Source organism: Macaca thibetana, chromosome 12 (genome assembly GCF_024542745.1).
Source record: "Macaca thibetana thibetana isolate TM-01 chromosome 12, ASM2454274v1, whole genome shotgun sequence".
NCBI classification, from domain to species: domain Eukaryota; kingdom Metazoa; phylum Chordata; class Mammalia; order Primates; family Cercopithecidae; genus Macaca; species Macaca thibetana.
In genome coordinates this window covers 41879623-41897906 of record NC_065589.1, presented here as the reverse complement: position 1 = coordinate 41897906, position 18284 = coordinate 41879623, and the positions used below count along the sequence as shown (strand labels likewise).

At 42.4% G+C, this 18284-nt stretch overlaps 2 protein-coding genes and 1 non-coding gene across 12 annotated transcripts in view; 1 reads left to right on the top strand and 2 right to left on the bottom strand.

Moving 5' to 3' along the window:
• Positions 1-18284, bottom strand: part of PPIL3 (peptidylprolyl isomerase like 3) — a 448181-nt gene that overhangs the window by 8225 nt on the left and 421672 nt on the right. Inside the window, exons 2-6 of one of the 2 annotated variants that reach the window (XM_050750672.1) lie at positions 12430-12459; positions 11047-11121; positions 9141-9215; positions 5817-5910; positions 4906-4973 (exon numbers count right to left, since the gene is read on the bottom strand). In XM_050750672.1, coding sequence (XP_050606629.1) covers positions 4906-4973; positions 5817-5910; positions 9141-9215; positions 11047-11049 — 240 coding nt within the window. In that variant the 5' untranslated portion in view covers positions 11050-11121; positions 12430-12459. Of the gene's footprint in view, positions 1-4905; positions 4974-5816; positions 5911-9140; positions 9216-11046; positions 11122-11780; positions 11855-12429; positions 12460-18284 lie in introns of those variants that run through there. The other variant, XM_050750674.1, reaches the window with a different exon arrangement.
• Positions 1-18284, top strand: part of NIF3L1 (NGG1 interacting factor 3 like 1) — a 103934-nt gene that overhangs the window by 11907 nt on the left and 73743 nt on the right. For 6 of the 9 annotated variants that reach the window (XR_007718116.1, XR_007718115.1, XR_007718114.1 and 3 more), the window contains exons 1-3: positions 12423-12577; positions 15082-15543; positions 16409-16571. Coding sequence is in view for 6 of the 9 variants with exons in the window: in XM_050750669.1 (XP_050606626.1) it covers positions 15108-15543; positions 16409-16571 (599 nt within the window). In the remaining 3 variants the exon portion in view is untranslated. The other 3 variants (XM_050750665.1, XM_050750666.1, XM_050750667.1) reach the window with 3 other exon arrangements.
• Positions 5195-5301, bottom strand: LOC126933214 (U6 spliceosomal RNA). Its single transcript, XR_007718462.1, has one exon. It is a non-coding gene; the product is annotated as a U6 spliceosomal RNA (small nuclear RNA).

The window sequence follows — 18284 nt, the reverse complement described above, 5'->3', positions numbered from 1 at the left end:
CTCACTATGTTGCTCAGGCTGGTCTCTAACTCCTAGGCTCAAGTGATCCGCCTGCCTTAGCTTCCAAAGTGTTGGGATTACAGGTGTGAATCACCACTCCAGCCAAGACATTCACTCTTTGCCTTCACAATATTTAAGGGAGCAAGAAAACATTTAACCAACTTTTATTAGGGGTAATCCAAATGTTCAGTTTCTACTTTTTCTGTATACTTGAAAACTTGTATGTAAAAGGTTAATATATCAAATCATATTTCTCAATTAATTTCATTTTCACTTTGAAGAAATACAGCCATGGACGCTTTTTGCAACACCAACAAATAATATAAATAATCCTTACATTTATATTAAGGAATAGTGTGCTGGAATGAAACGATCAGGTAGGCAACAAAACCAATTTGCCCACAATCTCTTCTCACATATAATGGACTCTTGCTAGTTTCTTTATCTGTAAAACAAGGGAGGCTGGACTAGTTCAAGGGTCTATTCATAATTCAGATGCTCACAAGGGTCAAGCAGATAAACTGACAATTGGGAAGAATGTAAACATTAAAGAGAGATGAAGTCTGGCAAAATGAATAGGCTATCTCTTAACTAATGGCATTAAATATATTTTTTTAAACTAATGGGCCATAGAAAATGCATCTGTGGGTGTTCCACTCATGGGCAGTCAGTTTATAACCCCAGGACTGAACAATCTAAGAAAGGTCTCAGCTAGCTCTACTATCATATTTGTTTACCAGAGACTGTGTAGAGAAATTAAAAGGACCTTACTGATAAGAATGAAGATATAACTGTGAACTATGTTACAGGGAGGTGCCTGTAATATACTACAAGTAACTCCACCAATTACTCTAGCTTTAGCTATTCATTGGGTGACGCTAGTAAGTCATAGAGATGCACCTATATAAAAATATTAATGCTTGTTTCCCTAAAAGGTGTTTACCACTCAAATGTAATATTTAATACATATACATGTAATATTTAATACATACACATGTAATACTTAACACATACACAAAAATATAGTTAATAAAAATATAAGTTAATAAAATAAGCACCCATTAACGTATTTCCCAGCTTTCAGAGTTAAAATTTACCAATTCATTGGATAATGGGAGCTCAAGAAAAAATAAGTTACCAATTAATTACATATATCTATGTGCTCCTCTCCATCTATTACCTCAGCCTCTACAAGAGGTAACCACTATTCTAATACTTTTATTTTTTCATTTTTTCCTTTTTTTTTTTTTTTTTTAGAGACAGGGTCTCGCTCTGTCACCCAGGTTAGAGTACAGTGGTGCAATCACAGCTCACTGTAGCCTTGACCTCCTAGGCTCAAGCAATCCTTCCACCTTAGCCTCCTGAGTAGCTGAGACTACAGATGTACACCACCATACCTGGCTAATTTTTTGACTTTTAGTAGAGACAAGGGCTCAATATGTTGCCCAGGCTGATCTCAAGCTCCTGGCCTCAAGTGGTCCTCTCACCTGGGCCCCCTAAAGTGCTGGGATTATAGGAGTGAACCACTGTGCCCAGCCCTAACACATTACACATGCCTAAACAACACATTCTTTCCTTTTCCTTCTGAATATAATTACATCCTAACATTTTAGTCTTCTGGGAAATGCTCTCTACAAATAACACTGTTACAGTTCTAAGGTCATACCTGTACACATAGCCATAGTTTATTACTGATTTTTTACTGATATTTCACTGATGAATGTACTGCAATTTATCCACAATCTACATGGTGATTTATCTACAATCAAGGGACATTTGGGTTGTTTCTAGACTTTTGCTATTACAAACACTATATCAGAACACTCCTGTACACATCTCTTGGTGCATACTTACAAGTTTCCCTTGAGTAAACATTTGGGAATGGATTCCTGGGTCAGAAGATATGAACAGTCAATACATATCTATAACCTTGGTGTATAAGGTGTATAATAGGCCGGGCGTGGTGGCTCAAGCCTGTAATCCCAGCACTTTGGGAGGCCGAGGCGGGTGGATCACGAGGTCAGGAGATCGAGACTATCCTGGCTAACATGGTGAAACCCCGTCTCTACTAAAAATACAAAAAACTAGCCGGGCGTGGTGGCGGGCGCCTGTAGTCTCAGCTACTTGGGAGGCTGAGGCGGGAGAATGGCGTGAACCCGGGAGGCGGAGCTTGCAGTGAGCCAAGATCACGCCACTGCACTCCAGCCTGGGAGACACAGCGAGACTCCGTCTCAAAAAAAAAAAAAGGTGTATAATACATAATGGTTCTTTTTTTTTTTTTTAGACAGAGTCTTGGTCTGTCACCCAGGCTGGAGTGCAGCAGCACGATCTCAGCTCACTGCAAGCGTTGCCTCCCGGGTTCATGCCATTCTCCTGCCTCAGCCTCCCAAGTAGCTGGGACTACAGGCACCCGCCACCACGCCCGGCTAATTTTTTGTATTTTTTGCTAGAGATGGGGTTTCACTGTGTTAGCCAAGATGGTCTTGATTCCTGACCTCGTGATCTGCCCACCTCAGCCTCCCAAAGTGCTGGGATTACAGGCGAGCCACTGCACCAGGCATGTAATGGTCGTTAACTCTGCCTGCAAAAGAATCATCTAGGAACCTTAAAATATAGTCTCAGTCCTAACCAGCCCTACTGACTGTTTATTTTTAGGAGGGCAAGGCCGTGATCTGTTATAGTTTTAAAACTTCCAGCCAATTGCAGTGGCTCATTCCTGGAATCCCAACAGTTTGGGAGGCCAAGACAGGAGGATCATCTGAGTCCAGGAGTTTCAGACCAGACTGGGCAACAGAGCGAGACCTCGTCTCTACAAAAAAATCAGAAATTAGCTGGGCATGGTGGTGCACTCATGTGGTCCAGCTACTTGAGAGGCTGAGGCAGGAGAAACTGCTTGAGCTCAGGAGGTCAAGGCTGCAGTGAACCGTGATCAGGCCACTGCACTCAGCTTAGGCAACAGAGTGAGACTCAGTCTCAAAAACAAACAACAAAGTTTCACAGGTGATTCTGTCATAGCCAGTCTCTGGTTTTCAACTGGTATATGGAAGCAGTCATTAATGTAGTAATTAATACCTAAAAAATTGTTTAGTTATTCATTCAGGAAAAAGTTGACTTTTCAAAAAGTTTATCACCTCCCAGCCTCAACTCCTGTAACAAAACTAATATATTTCCTTACAATAGAAAAGTAAAAGAAACCAGCTTGGGCAACATAGTGAGACACCATCTGTACAAAAAATACAAACATTAGCTGGGCATGGTGGCATGCACCTGTAGTCCCAGCTATTCTGGGGGCTGAGGTGGGAGGATCATCCGAGCCCAGAAAATTTAGGCTGCAGTGAGCCAAGACTGCATCACTACACTCCAGCCTGGGGGACAGAGTAAGACCCTGCCTCTAAAAAAAGGTTTTAAAAAAAGTAAAACGAAAAGAAATTATTCCTAGTCTTATCATCCAGAGATAAACACTGCAATGAATTTTTTTTGAGAAATTTTGTGGGTACATTTTAATGTAATGTAAATATAATAATACACTTAAGCTGCATATTTTGATTGAATAGACTTTTTTTTTTGAGACGGGGTCTTGTTCTGTGCATGATCTTGGCTCACTGCAGCCTTCATCTCCTGGGCTCAAGCAATCCCCACACCTCAGCCTCTTGAGTAGCTGGGACTGCAGGCACATGCCATTACAACAGGCTAATATTTGTATTTTTTTGTAGAGATGGGGGTCTCACTATGTTGCACTGGCTGGTTTCAAACTCTTGGCCCCAAGTAATCCTCCTTACTGGGCCTCTCAAAGTGCTGGGATTACTGTACCCAGCCCTGATTGAGGATACTTCATCGCTCTTTTTCTAGTCGTAAAGTTGTCATTCTATGGAGATACAAAGTTTGAAAGACCACATAATAAGTCATCAGCTGAAGGCATCTCTGGGAAGTGGAATTGATTTTTAAAACTAGGCATGCACTAGTTTTTTATTTTAGACAAAAAAAAAAAAAAAAAAAAGACTCCACAGAGGTTTGAAAAACACACAAAAATATAACAAAGAAAATTAAAAATCCCTAATTTTACCATGGTAAAGACTATTTATATGCACTTCTCTTTAACCTAGTTGTGATCTACCACAGGTATTAAGTCAGATTAATACAGGGATATTCAAACATCTAACAGAAGATGATAAAAGCTGGGTACTGATAATGGGCAACATTGCAACCAGGAAGTTTGATAGTCTTTCCTCCCCACTCTCAAAAAAGGCCACTGTTTCATGTCATTCAATATGAATTTTATGGTGAGATATTAAGCCTCTTTGGTACACTACTAGTTAAACATTTCAGGTTAGATTCAAAGATGAACTCAATATCAAGAGCCATGTGGTAGTGGGATTCCATTATACGTCAGGCTAGGACCACCATTTATCAAGTCTCCCCGACATCATTTGTCAAATGTACAAAAACTATAAAAAAGTCTACTCATTTTGCAATGATGTTAACTTGTATTACTATAACACGTGTATCAAAGTTTCCATGCATAACCAAGGCATGAAAAAACAGATTTTTGGTCGGGTGTGGTGGCTCACACCTGTAATCCCAGCACTTTGGGAGGCCAAGGCAGGCGGATCACCTGAGGTCAGGAGTTTGACACCAGTCTGACCAACGTGGTGAAACCCCATCTCTACTAAAAATACAAAAAAAATTAGCCAGGTGTTGTGGCATATGCCTGTAATCCCAGCTACTCGGGAGGCTGAGGCATAAGAATCTCTTGAACCCGGGAGGCGGAGGTTGCAGTGAGCCGAGATCTTGCCACTGCACTCCAGCCTAGGCGACAAGAGTGAAACTCCATCTCAAAAAAAAAAAAAAAAATTTTTTTTCAAAAATTTTTTCAAAAAATAGATTTTTAAAGCATTGAGGATTTACCTTAAGATATTCACTGTATTCATCCTCAAACTTCTTGCCCCATATACTGCTGCCGCCTCTTCCAGTTCCTATGTTACAAAAGAAGCAAATCGAAAGAAGTATTTAATTAAAATTGATAAGTTCATTTCCCAAAACTTAAGGAATAGAGTTTGACTGCTTAAATATAAACAAAATTTGATATGGCCTCTCCTAATTCCCCAAATTTAACTTCACAGACCTGAAGATTAAAACAGACCTACAAAAAACAAAACAGAATAACCCTTCTTGTAAATATTGTTCATACATATATTGTAGCATGAAAAGCTTCACAAATTTGCGTCTTATCCTTGTGCAGGGGCCACGCTAATCTTCTCGGTATTGTTCAAATTTTAGTATATGTGCTGCCAAAGTGAGCACAATATTGTTCATATTTTAGGTGTAGGTGCTAATAATTTCTGCTTTAAAATTACACCATGGAATACTATGCAGCCGTAAAAAGGAATGAGATAATGTCCTTCGTAGGGACATGGATGCAGCTGGAAGCCATCATTCTTAGCAAATTAACACGGGAACAGAAAACCAAACACCGTATGATCTCACTCATAAGTGGGAGTTGATCAATGAGATCACATGGACACAAGGAGGGGAACAACACACAGCAGGGCTAGTTTGGGGGTGGGGAGCAAGGGGAAGGAGAGCATTAGGACGAATAGCTAATGCATGCTGGGCTTAAAACCTAGATGACAGGCTGATAGGTGCAGCAAACCACCATAGCACACATATACTTATATAACAAACCTACATATTCTGCACTTGTAGAACAGAACTTATTAAACAAAACAAAAACTCCACGTTTTAAATTCCTCTTCTTTTACCCACTTCTTCATACTATACGTTCAGTTCCTTAGATCTTAGTTAATGGAATAACTTACCTGTTGGATCTCCTGTTTGAACCATGAAACCCTTGATATTCCTATGAAATATACATCCATTGTAGTAATTACTGGCACAAAGAGCCAAGAAATTCTGAAGAGAGTAAAAATAATGATTGAGAAATGATGCAGCAGAAACCGAGTTAAGACAAAGAACCAATCATATTTACTGAAAACCTGATAGCAGCATATTTAAACTATGACTTTTGGCATTACGTTGGATGTCATTTCCCTGCCTAGAACACTTCAATAGCTTCCTTCTCCTTTTGGAATAAAATACAAAATCTTCGGCCAGGCATGGTGGCTCACTCCTGTAATCCCAGCACTTTGGGAGGCCGAGGTGGGTGGATTACCAGGTTAGAAGATCGAGACCATCTTGGCTGCGGTGAAACCCCGTCTCTACTAAAAATACAAAAAAATTAGCTGGGTGTGGTGGCAGGTGCCTATAGTCCCAGCTACTCTGGAGGCTGAGGCAGGAGAATGGCGTGAACCCGGGAGGCGGAGGTTGCAGTGAGCCGAGATCACACCACTGCACTCCAGCCTGGGCGACAAAAACAAAACAAAACAAAACAAAATCATCAGCAGGGCCTAACAAGCCCTGCAGTACCTGGCTTATCTCCTCATCACATATACTAAGAACTGCTTTCTTATTGTTTACTACCTAAACCCCATCAGCATTCTGACAATTAATCCAAAAGGGGCAGCTTTTCTTACCTGGGGGACTTTATACCTGATATTTCTATACCTGGAATTTTTTTTTTTTTTTTTTTCGTAAAGACAGTGTCTCCCTATGTTGCCCAGGTTGGTCGTGAACTCCCGGGCTCAAATGATCCTCCTGCCTCAGCCACCCAAAAAGTTGGAATTACAGGTGTGAGCCACTGTGCCTGACCTTGGAATTTTTTTAAATTTTATTTCACAACCTTTTCTGAATCTGAATAGCTGGAATATTATTTTTATACCTCTTTCTAGAGATGGCCTCATACCTTTGCATTTAGTTTAAGTATTAGTTTATTGGCTACATCTGCCCTCACCTTCTTCCTTTCCCATTAATCTCTATCTTAACACTTAATTTTTTTCAAGGCATTATCACCTTTTAGAATTACTTAATTTTAGGCCAGGCACAGCAGCTCACACCTGTAATCCCAGTACTCTGGGAGGCGGGAAGATCACCTGAGTCCAGGAGTTCAAGACCAGCCTGGGCAACATAGTAAGACCTCATCTCTATCTTTAAAATAAATAAATAAAAATAATTTCTTAAAAATATAATTGCTTAATTTTCCTGCCCTGCTCATTTTCACAACTAAAATATTGGCTCCATGAGGGTAAGGAACGTCTGTTGCTCATCACTGTATCTCCAGACTTTGGGGTAAGATAGCCTTTCACAAATAATGGTTTTTTTGTTTTGTTTTGAGACAGGGTCTTGCTCTGTCACGTAGGCTGGAGTGTAGCCATGTGATCAGAGCTCACTATAGCCTTGACCTCCTAGGCTTAAGCAATCCTCCCACCTTGGCCTCCCTTGTAGCTGGGATAACAGGCTCATACCACCATACCTGGCTAATTTTTGTATTTTTTTGTAGAGATGGGGGTCTCACTGTGTTGCCTAGGTAGGTCTAGAACTTCTGAGCTTACCTCAGCCTCCCGAAGTGCTGAAATTATAGATGTGAGCCACCATGCCCAGCCATAAATAATCGTTGAATAAATGAATATATACAGGTGACTCTTCTTCCTTCCATCCTTGTCATTTAAACAGGTGAAACAGGCCGGGCGTGGTGGCTCATGCCTGTAAACCCAGCACTTTGGGCAGCCAAGACGGGTGGATCACCTGAGTTCAGGAGTTTGAGACCAGCCTGATCAACATGGTAAAACCCCATTGCTACTAAAAATACAAAATTAGCCGGGCATGGTGGCTGGCACCTATAGTCCCAGCTACTCAGGAGGATGAGGCAGGAGAATCCCTTGGACCTGGGAGGCGGAGGTTGCAGTGACCCGAGACTGTGCCACTGCACTCCAGCCTGGGCAACAAGAGCAGAACTCTGTCTCAAAAATAAATAAATAAATAAATATAAACAAACAGGCAAAATAATGTATAGAACAGGTTAGGCATGGTGGCTCACGCCTGTAAGCCCAACGCTTCAGGAAGCTGAGGTGGGGAGGATGGCTGGAGATAAGGAGTTCGAGACTAGCTTGGGCAACATAGTGAGACCTCATCTCTATAAAAAATTTAAAAAAATTAGCCTGGCATGGTGGCACACACCTGTAGTCCTATCTACTTGGGAGGCCAAGGTGGGAGGATTGCTTGAGACCAGGAGGTTGAGGCTGCAATGAGCCGTGATTGCACCACTGCATTCCAGTCTGGGAGACACAGCAAGACCCTGTCTCAAAAAATACATATATACACAACAATTCTTTAATATAATATTCTGCCGGGCACAGAGGCTCATGCCTATAATCCCAGCACTTTTGGGAGGCTGAGGCAGGCAGATTACCTGAGGTCAGAAGTTTGAGACCAGTCTGGTCAACATGGTGAAACCCCGTCTCTACTAAAAAAATACAAAAATTAGCTGGGCATGGTGGTGGGTGCCTGTAATCCCAGGTACTTGGGAGGCTGAGGCAGGAGAATTGTTTGAACTCCAGGGGCGGAGGTTGCAGTGAGCCAAGATCATGCCACTGTACTCCAGCCTGGGCGACAGAGCAAGACTCTGTCTTGAAAAAATAGAAAAAAGGCCGGGTGCGGTGGCTCATGCCTGTAATCCCAGCACTTTAGGAGGCTGAGGTGCATGGATCACCTGAGGTCAGAAGTTTGAGACCAGCCTGGCCAACATGGTGAAATCCTGTCTCTACTAAAAATACAAAAATTAGCCAGGCATGGTGGTGCACGCCTGTAATCCCACTTACTTGGGAGGCTGAGGCAGAAGAATTGCTTGAACCCGGGAGGCGGAGGTTGCAGTGAGCCGAGATCGCACCATTGTACTCTAGCCTGGGGGACACAGCAAGACTTTGTCTCAAAAAAAAAAAAATAAATAAAAAATAAAAGAAAGAAAAAAAGTAATATAATGTCCTAATGATTATGTTTCCCGAGGAAAATCAGTCAAAAGAAAAAGATACTGGCTACTCTATCGTTACCGAAAAATTATCTACCTTCTCTTTGATCCACATTTGACATTGAACAAACAAGTGGAAATCAGGCCAGAAGTTATGATGGCTGGTTTTCCTTAACAATGGTTTTACAGAAAGTTTTGTTGTTGTTATTTAGGTTAGATTATTCAATTCCAAAGTGGTTATCTTGTTGTATTAACTGAAGTTGAATATGTAAATGGTACTTACCTCACATGTTTTGGGTGTCCTCTCACAGAAGACTTCAATTTTAATATCACCTACATCTGTATGCAGTGTCACAGACTAAAAAGGAGAGAAAATGTGAGAACAAATGAAATTTCTTTAGGTGACTTTATGCATTGTTTATTTCCCTATGTGGATATTCAAGATGATAATCTGAAAAAAACAAGACAGAAATACTGCTTCAGAGATGACTCGTCCACAAAGCAGCTCTTAGAGCTAAATTGTATTTTTTCCTCAAAATTGATCTCAACATAGAGAAAAAACTCCAGAATATAAATGTTAGGGTTAAGTAGTATCCATGATAAAAATTTGGAAGTAAATATTTTGATGGAAAGATTTTAACTTTGAATTTTATCAAGAAAAATAAAAACAATTGTTATGTATTATTGATGTACATGGCAATTCACCAACATCCTTATTTATAGAAAAATGATGAGAAAATGATCTTTCAAAACATAATTTCCACCATTTTCCTTAGGTAATTTAATTCTGAGAAATAAGGTTAAAAAATAATTCCTTTCTCGACTAACAAAAATATAACAAGTGTCAGTGTTTCTAAAATCCTAAATGCTCAGAAATAACCACAGTGCTTTCTTGCTTGCTTTTTGTTTTTGTTGTACCTGTTTTTCTGTAACCTGTATACCCCTTGATATAATACTGTATTCCAGAGAGGGAGAAAACAATTTGGAGGGTTCCTTTTCCATTTCTCCATTTTTTTTTTTTTTTTTTTGAGATGGAGTCTTGCTCTGTCGCCCACGCTGGAGTGCAGTGGCGTGATCTCTGCTCATTACAATTTCTACCTCCTGGGTTCAAGCAATTCTCTTGCCTCAGCCTCCCAAGTAGCTGGGATTACTGGCATATGCCACAACACCCAGCTAATTTTTGTATTTTTAGTAGAGACAGGGTTTCACCATGTTGGTCAGGCTGGTCTTGAACTTCTGACCTCAAGTGATCCACCTGCCTAGGCCTCCCAAAGTGCTGGGATTACAGGTGTGAGCCACTGCGCCCAGCCTTCTTCTTCTTAAATAGTATGTAGCAGTTAGAGAATATGACCAGGTTAAAGATGTGTGAGGGAGAAGCAGGGCACTATTCTCATTGCTTTTTCTACTTCAGGTTCTAGTTGCCCACTTTATTTTATTTTTTTAAAGTAGAGACAGGGTTCTCACTATGTTGCTCAAACTGGTGTTGAACTCCTGGGATCAAGCAATCATCTCACCTCAGCCTCCCAAAGTGCTGGGATCACAGGTGTGAGCCACTGCGCCCAGCTTAGTTGCCCACTTTAGATCTAGAGCAAAATAATCCAATTAAAATTGTCAGACCTGTCTATTCTCTTCTGCTGCTTCAACTCTCCCTTTCCATTTCTATCTATCTTGTAATCAGCCTTTCTCCATAAAAGGTAAATTCTGGCCGGGCGTGGTGGCTCACGCCTGTAATCCCAACACTTTGGGAGGCCAAGGCGGGCAGATCATTTGAGGTCAGGAGTTCGAGACCAGCTTGCCCAACATGGCGAAACCCTGTCTCTACTAAAAATACAAAAAATTAGCTGGGCGTGCTGGCAGGTGCCTGTAATCTCAGCTACTCGGGAGGCTGAGGCAGGAGAATCACTTTAACCCAGGGGGCAGAGGCTGCAGTGAGCCGAGATTACGCCACTGCACTCCAGCCTGGGCAACAAGAGCGAAACTAAATTCTGTGCATTTTAAGTGACAACATTAAAGAATTTTAAAGTAATTTTGTGTATTTTTTAAAAGAATTATTCCATATTAAGTGGAATAATGGTATACAATTTCTCTATCTTGCCACTGCAATTTCCATGCACTTTTATTGCCCTTGACTGAATTTCTAAAAATTACTTACAATGAAAGACATTTCATAAAAATTGTTCAAAACTTACCATTTTTCCTCTTAGTGGTTTCAGGAAGGACTACGTAATTTCTCAGAGCCTTACAGCCAGTTTAAAAATAAGTCTCTAGTCCCAAAAGAAAAAAAGAATTAGGCTCATTTTTCTGTCTTAACTCACACACGCTCATCTTTACTGCACATTTTAAATAAAAATCCTCGCCGGGCGCGGTGGCTCACGCCTATAATTCTAACACTTTGGGAGGCCGAGGCGGGTGGATCACCTGAGGTCAGGAGTTCGATACCAGCCTGGCCAACATAGCGAAACCCCATCTCTACTAAAAACACAAAAATTAGCCAGGTGTGGTGGCACACGCCTGTAGTCCCAGATACTCGGGAGGCTGAGGCAGGAGAATCACTTGAACCCGGGAGGCGGAGGCTGCAGTGAGCCAAGATTGTGCCACTGCACTCCAGTCTGGGTGACAGAGCGAGACTCCGTCAAAAAAACAAAAAATAAAAATAAAAAAATACTCTAATGGCAACCCCTACGTAATAAAAACCCAGCTACAGAAGTAATGACGAGAGATCCTACCCGATTCAAGCCTCCCCATCTCCTACTTGCCCTGCTTGCTCTTCTTCAAGAGCCTCATTGCAAGTCCCCCAATAACCCAGATACTCTTAGGGTCTAGGCATTGGGTGTCCCTTTTGCCTGGAATTCTTACACTCGAACATCTCTACGGCTGATTTCCTCACCTCCACATTTCTGGTTAAATGTCAAGTTTAACTGACCTGATAATCCTACATAAAACTGCGTTAGCCCTTTAGCCCTAGGACATTCCTATTTCCTTCTCCCACAGCACTTATCACTAATATACTATGAACTTCTTTTTTTTTTTTTTTTCATTTTGAGACGGACTCTCGCTCTGTCGCCAGGCTGGAGTGCACTGTGGCACGATCTCGGCTCACTGCAAGCTCCGCCTCCCGGGTTCACGCCATTCTCCTGCCTCAGCCTCCCGAGTAGCTGGGACTACAGGCGCCCGCGACAGCGCCCGGCTAATTTTTTGTATTTTTTAGTAGAGACGGGGTTTCACCGTGGTCTCGATCTCCTGACCTTGTGATCCGCCCGCCTCAGCCTCCCAAAGTGCTGGGATTACAGGCGTGAGCCACCGCGCCCGGCACAGCCATTGTTAAAACAGGAAAAATGTAATCGCAGATGCCAGCATAGGTCTGTTAGTTCAAAATCATAGTTTCTTTGGGCCAGCGGAAGTTGGGCGCGGGACCCAAGAGAGAGAACGCCCCTTACCGCCTCACCTCCTCCTTCCCCTCTCCTTCCTATCTCAAACCAAAACGACAATGTAATTTATCCCCAACTGGAAATTTGAAAGTGAAACGGAGCTCTACTAATGCACGGGGAAGAGAAATGTAAGGCGAGAACTACCTGGCCAACCTCAAGCAACACTTTACACTCGGCTGCCAAACGGAAAGGACCACTTCCGCCCAGCCCTCTCGCTACGGGGAGCCCATTGCCACAGCGGCCGGAGCGCCGACGCAGGACCGGAAGTGATGCAGCGAAGTTTCCGGGACTGGTGAGTAGTGGGCGATTTAAAAACCCGCGAGTGTAGTTGTGACCTTCGCGGTAGGTGCCGGTTGGGGTCGGCTGTGATTGTTGTGTTGGTGCTGCAGAGCAGAGCAGAAGAGGTTGGGTCAGAAAACTGCCCTGCCGCACGAGAGCACAGCGCACTAGTGGGTCAGGGGTCCTGACTCAGACTTACTGGCTGTGTCTCGTGGTTTTTCACTGCCCTGGAAAAGGCCTGAAGTGGCGCTGAAATGAGGCATAGATGAGGTAACGTTGAGGGAGCGGTTTGCAACTTGCAAAGGGGCCCTACTGATGCTACTTAGTAGTAAACAGTGCTTACTTTAGGACAGGAGCTGTTTGCAGTTTTACATATAAATCTCGCGATATTGTGGCCTGGGCACTACTTCCTTTTAGGAGGAAAATGCATAGGTAAGTCATTTACCTGTTGTTGCACAGCTCTGGCTCTCGGATTCAGACTGGCTTCAGAGTCGGTGCTCTTAACCACCATACTATCCTGCCTCCTGTTGTCGTTGTTGACTGTGGCCATGTAGCCTCGCAGTTTCCTCATCTGTTGCAGTAAATAACTCAAAACCTGAATGGTGGCCCACTAGGGTTTCACTTTCGAGCTTGCCAGATGTAGAAGATGCTGGAGAACGGAGTACTATGAGGACCATTAGAAGATCTTCCAAGGCCGGACGTGGTGACTCACGCCTGTAATCCCAGCACTCTTGGAGGCCGAGGCAGGTGGATCACTTGAGTGCAGGAGTTTGAGACCAGCCTGGGCAACATCGTGAATCTCTATCTCTACTAAAAATACAAAAATTAGCCAGGTGTGGTGTTCCGCGCCAGTAGTCCGAGCTACTCAGGAGGCTGAGGTGGGAGGATCTGCTTGAGCTCAGGAAGTCGAGGCTGCAGTGAGCAGAGATCACGCCCCTGCACTGCAGCCTAGTCAACTAGTGAAACCCTGTCTCAAAAAGAAAACAAAAACAAACTTACAAGACCTCGAGTGGTTTTTGGAGACCCCGTATCACTTCAAATAATGTATTAAATAAGCATCCTCATCTCATTAAATAGAAACGTTGAAAAATTGCTTTTGGAATAATTGGCTTATGGATATTTCATCAAATTTACAGTTGGCTGTGCTTTCTTATTGTGCATACTATGAAATGCTTTTCTTCAAACAGTTTATAAGTGGTAGGTTTAAGAATGGGGTTGACAGCATTATCTTTTGTGGTTATTTGATTAAACATTTACTAATTGTGCATATTTTGGAGCCAGCAGTTTTTTTCTACCTTTCCATTGCCCTCCCACCTTTCCTCTTTTGCCAACCTTTTCAGTTCCTTGTTGGATGTAGATATTTAGAAGGCTTACAGGCTACATGGGAAAAGTACCCTATACCTTAACCTCTTCCACCTCTTGAGCCTGGCCTTTGTGTAGCAAATGTTGCTTAAGGGGCAGTGGCTTCTCCCTTCTTCTGCCTTGACCCTGCCAATTTGTAGAGTGACCTGCCTATGTATTCCTTGATTCTTGATTCTGATAAAGCACTTGACATTTTAAACATTCTTTTTTTTTTGAGACGGAGTCTCACTCTGTTGCCCAGGCCATAGTACTGTGGCACGATCTTGGCTCACTGCAACCTCCACCTCCCTGGTTCAAGCGATTCTCCTGCCTCAGCCTCCCAAGTAGCTGGTACTACAGGTGCACGCCACCATGCCCAGCTAATTTTTGTATTTTTAGTAGAGACGGGGTTTCACCATGTTGGCCAGGATGGTCTTTATCTCTTGATCTCGTGATCCTCCTGCCTCGGCCTCCCAAAGTGCTGGGATTACAGGCGCCCCGCCACATTATTCTGTTTTTTGGTAAAGCACATTGTAATGTCAGTATATACCACCCCAACTCCAAATTCTGTTGCAATCAGGGGAGGTGAGCAGTGTCATTCTATGCAGTAAGCAGTTAGTGCTGGCTTATATTAGCGATACTGAGATTTATTAAAGATAGTTCCTATTCCATAGTAGCTTTAGCATAATGGGCACACACAATAATGAGAATACTGAGGGGTTGGGAGCCTTGGGAAGGATGCTGAAAAGGGAGGTCAAGAAAAGTTTTATTTAAGAAGTTGAAGGGGGTTTGGGAAAAGGAAGGATAATATTTAGAGAAATGGATTAGGGAGGAGGTTGGTTGAAGCAAGGGTAGGGAGAATAAGAACAAGGGTGTGTGAGGCAGGAGATGGGATGGACGTTTGTGTATTATGTACCAGGCTTTGCTAGGTTACATAATTCATTTGCTCCTCTGGATGGCCTGTGAGGTGGGCTATAGTATCTCCGTTTCGTAGGTGAGAAAACAAGATTGGAGAGGTTAAATGGTTTACCTAAGTTACTATGTGCTGGTAAGTGGCAGAGCCACTATTTGAACCCAGATCTCTATGATGACAGTTCTTTTGCCCATATGCTTTGATGCCTCAAAGATCCAGGCCTAAAGTGTACCTGTGTACCATTTTCTTTGTTTTGACTTCAGAAACTTGAACTTTACCTGATTTCTGTATGTTGTCATCTTGTGTACGCCCGGTCCCCACGACAGTCCGGTTTGTAGATTCTCTGATCTGCAGTTCTTCCCGTTCCTTCATGGATTTGAAGGCTCTCCTTTCTTCCTTGAATGACTTTGCATCCCTCTCCTTTGCTGAGAGTTGGGACAATGTTGGATTACTGGTGGAACCAAGCCCACCACATACTGTAAATACGCTCTTCCTGACCAATGACCTGACTGAGGAAGTGATGGAGGAGGGGCTGCAAAAGAAGGCAGACCTCATTCTCTCCTACCATCCGCCTATCTTCCGACCCATGAAGCGCATAACCTGGAACACCTGGAAGGAGCGCCTGGTGATCCAGGCTCTGGAGAACAGAGTCTGTATCTACTCTCCTCACACAGCCTATGATGCCGCACCCCAGGGCGTCAACAACTGGTTGGCTAAAGGGCTTGGTGAGAAGCTTCTTTCATATTTGATATTTTCCCTGCAAATACTTTGAAACCTTAGAATGTCTGTCCAGTAAAGTTTTAACTGCTTTAGGGTTGGGGAGGGTATGATTCCATTTTTGTATAATAAATTTAAAATAATGTTGCTGAAATTTGGCAGTTAAATTGCATTTGAAAAAGGAAACATTTTTTATTCTTACGGAGTTAGGAGAGCAGAAGTCTTCCTTACTGGGCTGAACTTCGTGATCCCTCACTTTTGTGGCACAATGCCTGTCACCCAGGCACTTGAAAAATGCTTGTTGAATTGAAAGCTCAGGTCTCTCCAGAATACACTTGATTGATAAATCAGGCAAATAGACATCTGGGTTTTAGTGAATGTTTTTAGTGAATGTTTACTTATGCCTAGGGAATGATGTATGGATTTTAGCTTTACTTTAGTAAGTCTTTTGTTTACTCATTTTGGGCTGAAGCTTTTATGATGATATCTGGATTAATGTGGTCAAATAAAGTATGAGCATTTGCAACCTGAATGATGGTTTACATGGGTAGATTTACCAAACAGTAGACCATTCTGTGTATTATCTGAAAATGTATGAATCAGTCTTTCTTGTCCAAGTTTTTCAGAGATTTAAGAATCTTTTGGAAAATAATTCTGAAATAATTTGATTTTGTACATCCATACCAAAGCCCTAGGGGACTGGTGATGTAGATCTAAAGGATATATGTATGTGTGTGTATGTCATATAAGCATGAGAATGAATCTTTTAAAAAAGTCATTTCTTAGAAATTTTGCCTATAATAGTTTATCTTACTTTTAAATGTTAACCTCTAACCCCCCAAAACTCTCATTTTCCCACAATATTTTCTCTAGGAGCTTGTACCTCCAGGCCCATACATCCTTCCAAAGCTCCCAACTACCCTACAGAGGGAAACCACCGAGTAGAATTCAACGTTAGCCACACCCAAGCCCTGGACAAAGTCATGTCTGCAGTGAAAGGAATTGGTGATGTTTCTGTCACTTCTTTTTCTGCTAGGTACAATTTATTTTTCTCTTTTTTGTGTGTGTATTTATTTGTAAGCATCTTCCTTACAAAGTCTGTAACCCTGGTATTTAGGCTTGAAACAAATAATTTTCTCTAGAGTTGGTTTACAAAGCAGCATACTCCTCATTTGTCTGTGGGTCCTGGAGACCTATGGAATTTTTTCAAAACAATAAAAACAATAAGTAACACTTATTAAGTATTTTCTATGTCAGGGGACTATACTATGCATTTTATATACAGTATTTCTAATCCTGTTGATGTTCAAAGATAGTTGTTTTCACTTTAGAGAACACAGATAGATCCTAGTGATGTGGTGATGAGGCTTTTATTGGTTCCCAGCAAATCAGTGATTTCCAAGCACTTTCTTTGTTTTTTATATTTATCTTTACATTTTAAATATATATTTTCATAAATCAGTTTTTTAATTTAACATCATGGGAAATACTTTTCTGAATAATCTTTGTTTGTTTGTTTTAAGAGACTCCCAGGCTGGGCGCAGTGGCTCACACCTATAATCCCAGCACTTTGGGAGGCCAAGGCTGGTGGATCACCTGAGGTCAGGAGTTCGAGACCAGCCTGACCAACATGGAGAAACCCCGTCTCTACTAAAAATACAAAATTAGCTGGGTTTGGTGGCGCATGCCTGTAATCCCAGCTACTCGGGAGGCTGAGGCAGGCGAATCACTTGAACCCAGGAGGCGGAGGTTGCAGCGAGCCGAGATCGCTCCATTGCACTCCAGCCTGGGCAACAAGAGTGAGACTCCATCTCAAAAAAAAAAAAAAAAAAAAAGCGATTCCCATGCTGGAGTGCAGTGGTATGATCGTAGCTTGCCATGGCTTTAAGCTGCTGGTCTCAAGCAGTCTTCCCACCTCAGCCTCTTAATTAGCTGGGACTATAGCTGCCAAGCACTTCAAGTGAAAAATACATTAAGTGCCTCTTTATAAGGTCAATCATTATTTAGGGCAGAGATAGGAGTTTTTTTGGTTTGTTTATTATTTATTATTATTTTTGAGACGAAGTCTAGGTCTGTCACCCAGGTTGGAGTGCAGTGGCACAATCTTGGCTCACTGCAACCTCCGCCTCCCTGGTTCAAGCGCCCGCCACCATGCCTGGCTAATTTTTTTTTTGTATTTTTGGTAGAGATGGGGTTTCATCATGTTGGGTGGGTTGGTCTTGAACTCCTGACCTCGTGATCTGCCTGCCTCAGCCTCCCAAAGTGCTGGGATTATAGGCGTGAGCCATGGTGCCCAGCTGTTTTTTTATTTTTTATTTTTGAGAGACAAGGTCTCACTTCGTCACCCAGGCTGCAGTGCAGTGGCATGATCACAGCCCATTGCAGCCTTGACCTCACAGGCTCAAGCCATCCTCCCATCTCAGCCTCCCTAATAGCTGGGACTATAGTTATAACTTGCCACCATGCCTGGCTAATTTTTGTATCTTTTGTAGAGACAGGGTTTTGACTTGTTGTCTAGGCTGGTGTCAAACTCCTGGGCTCAAGCCATGTGTCCACCTCGATTTCCCAAAGTGCTGGGATTACAGGCATGAGCCACTGCCCCCAGCCTAACCTCTCATTATTTTTAATTGCTTGTAGTGTTTCTTATTATGGATGAACGGTAGTTTCTTTAAGCATTCCTCTTCCTACTGATGGACTTTTTAGTTCGATTCCAGTTTTTCCATATTGTAGATAATATCTGAGTTTTACC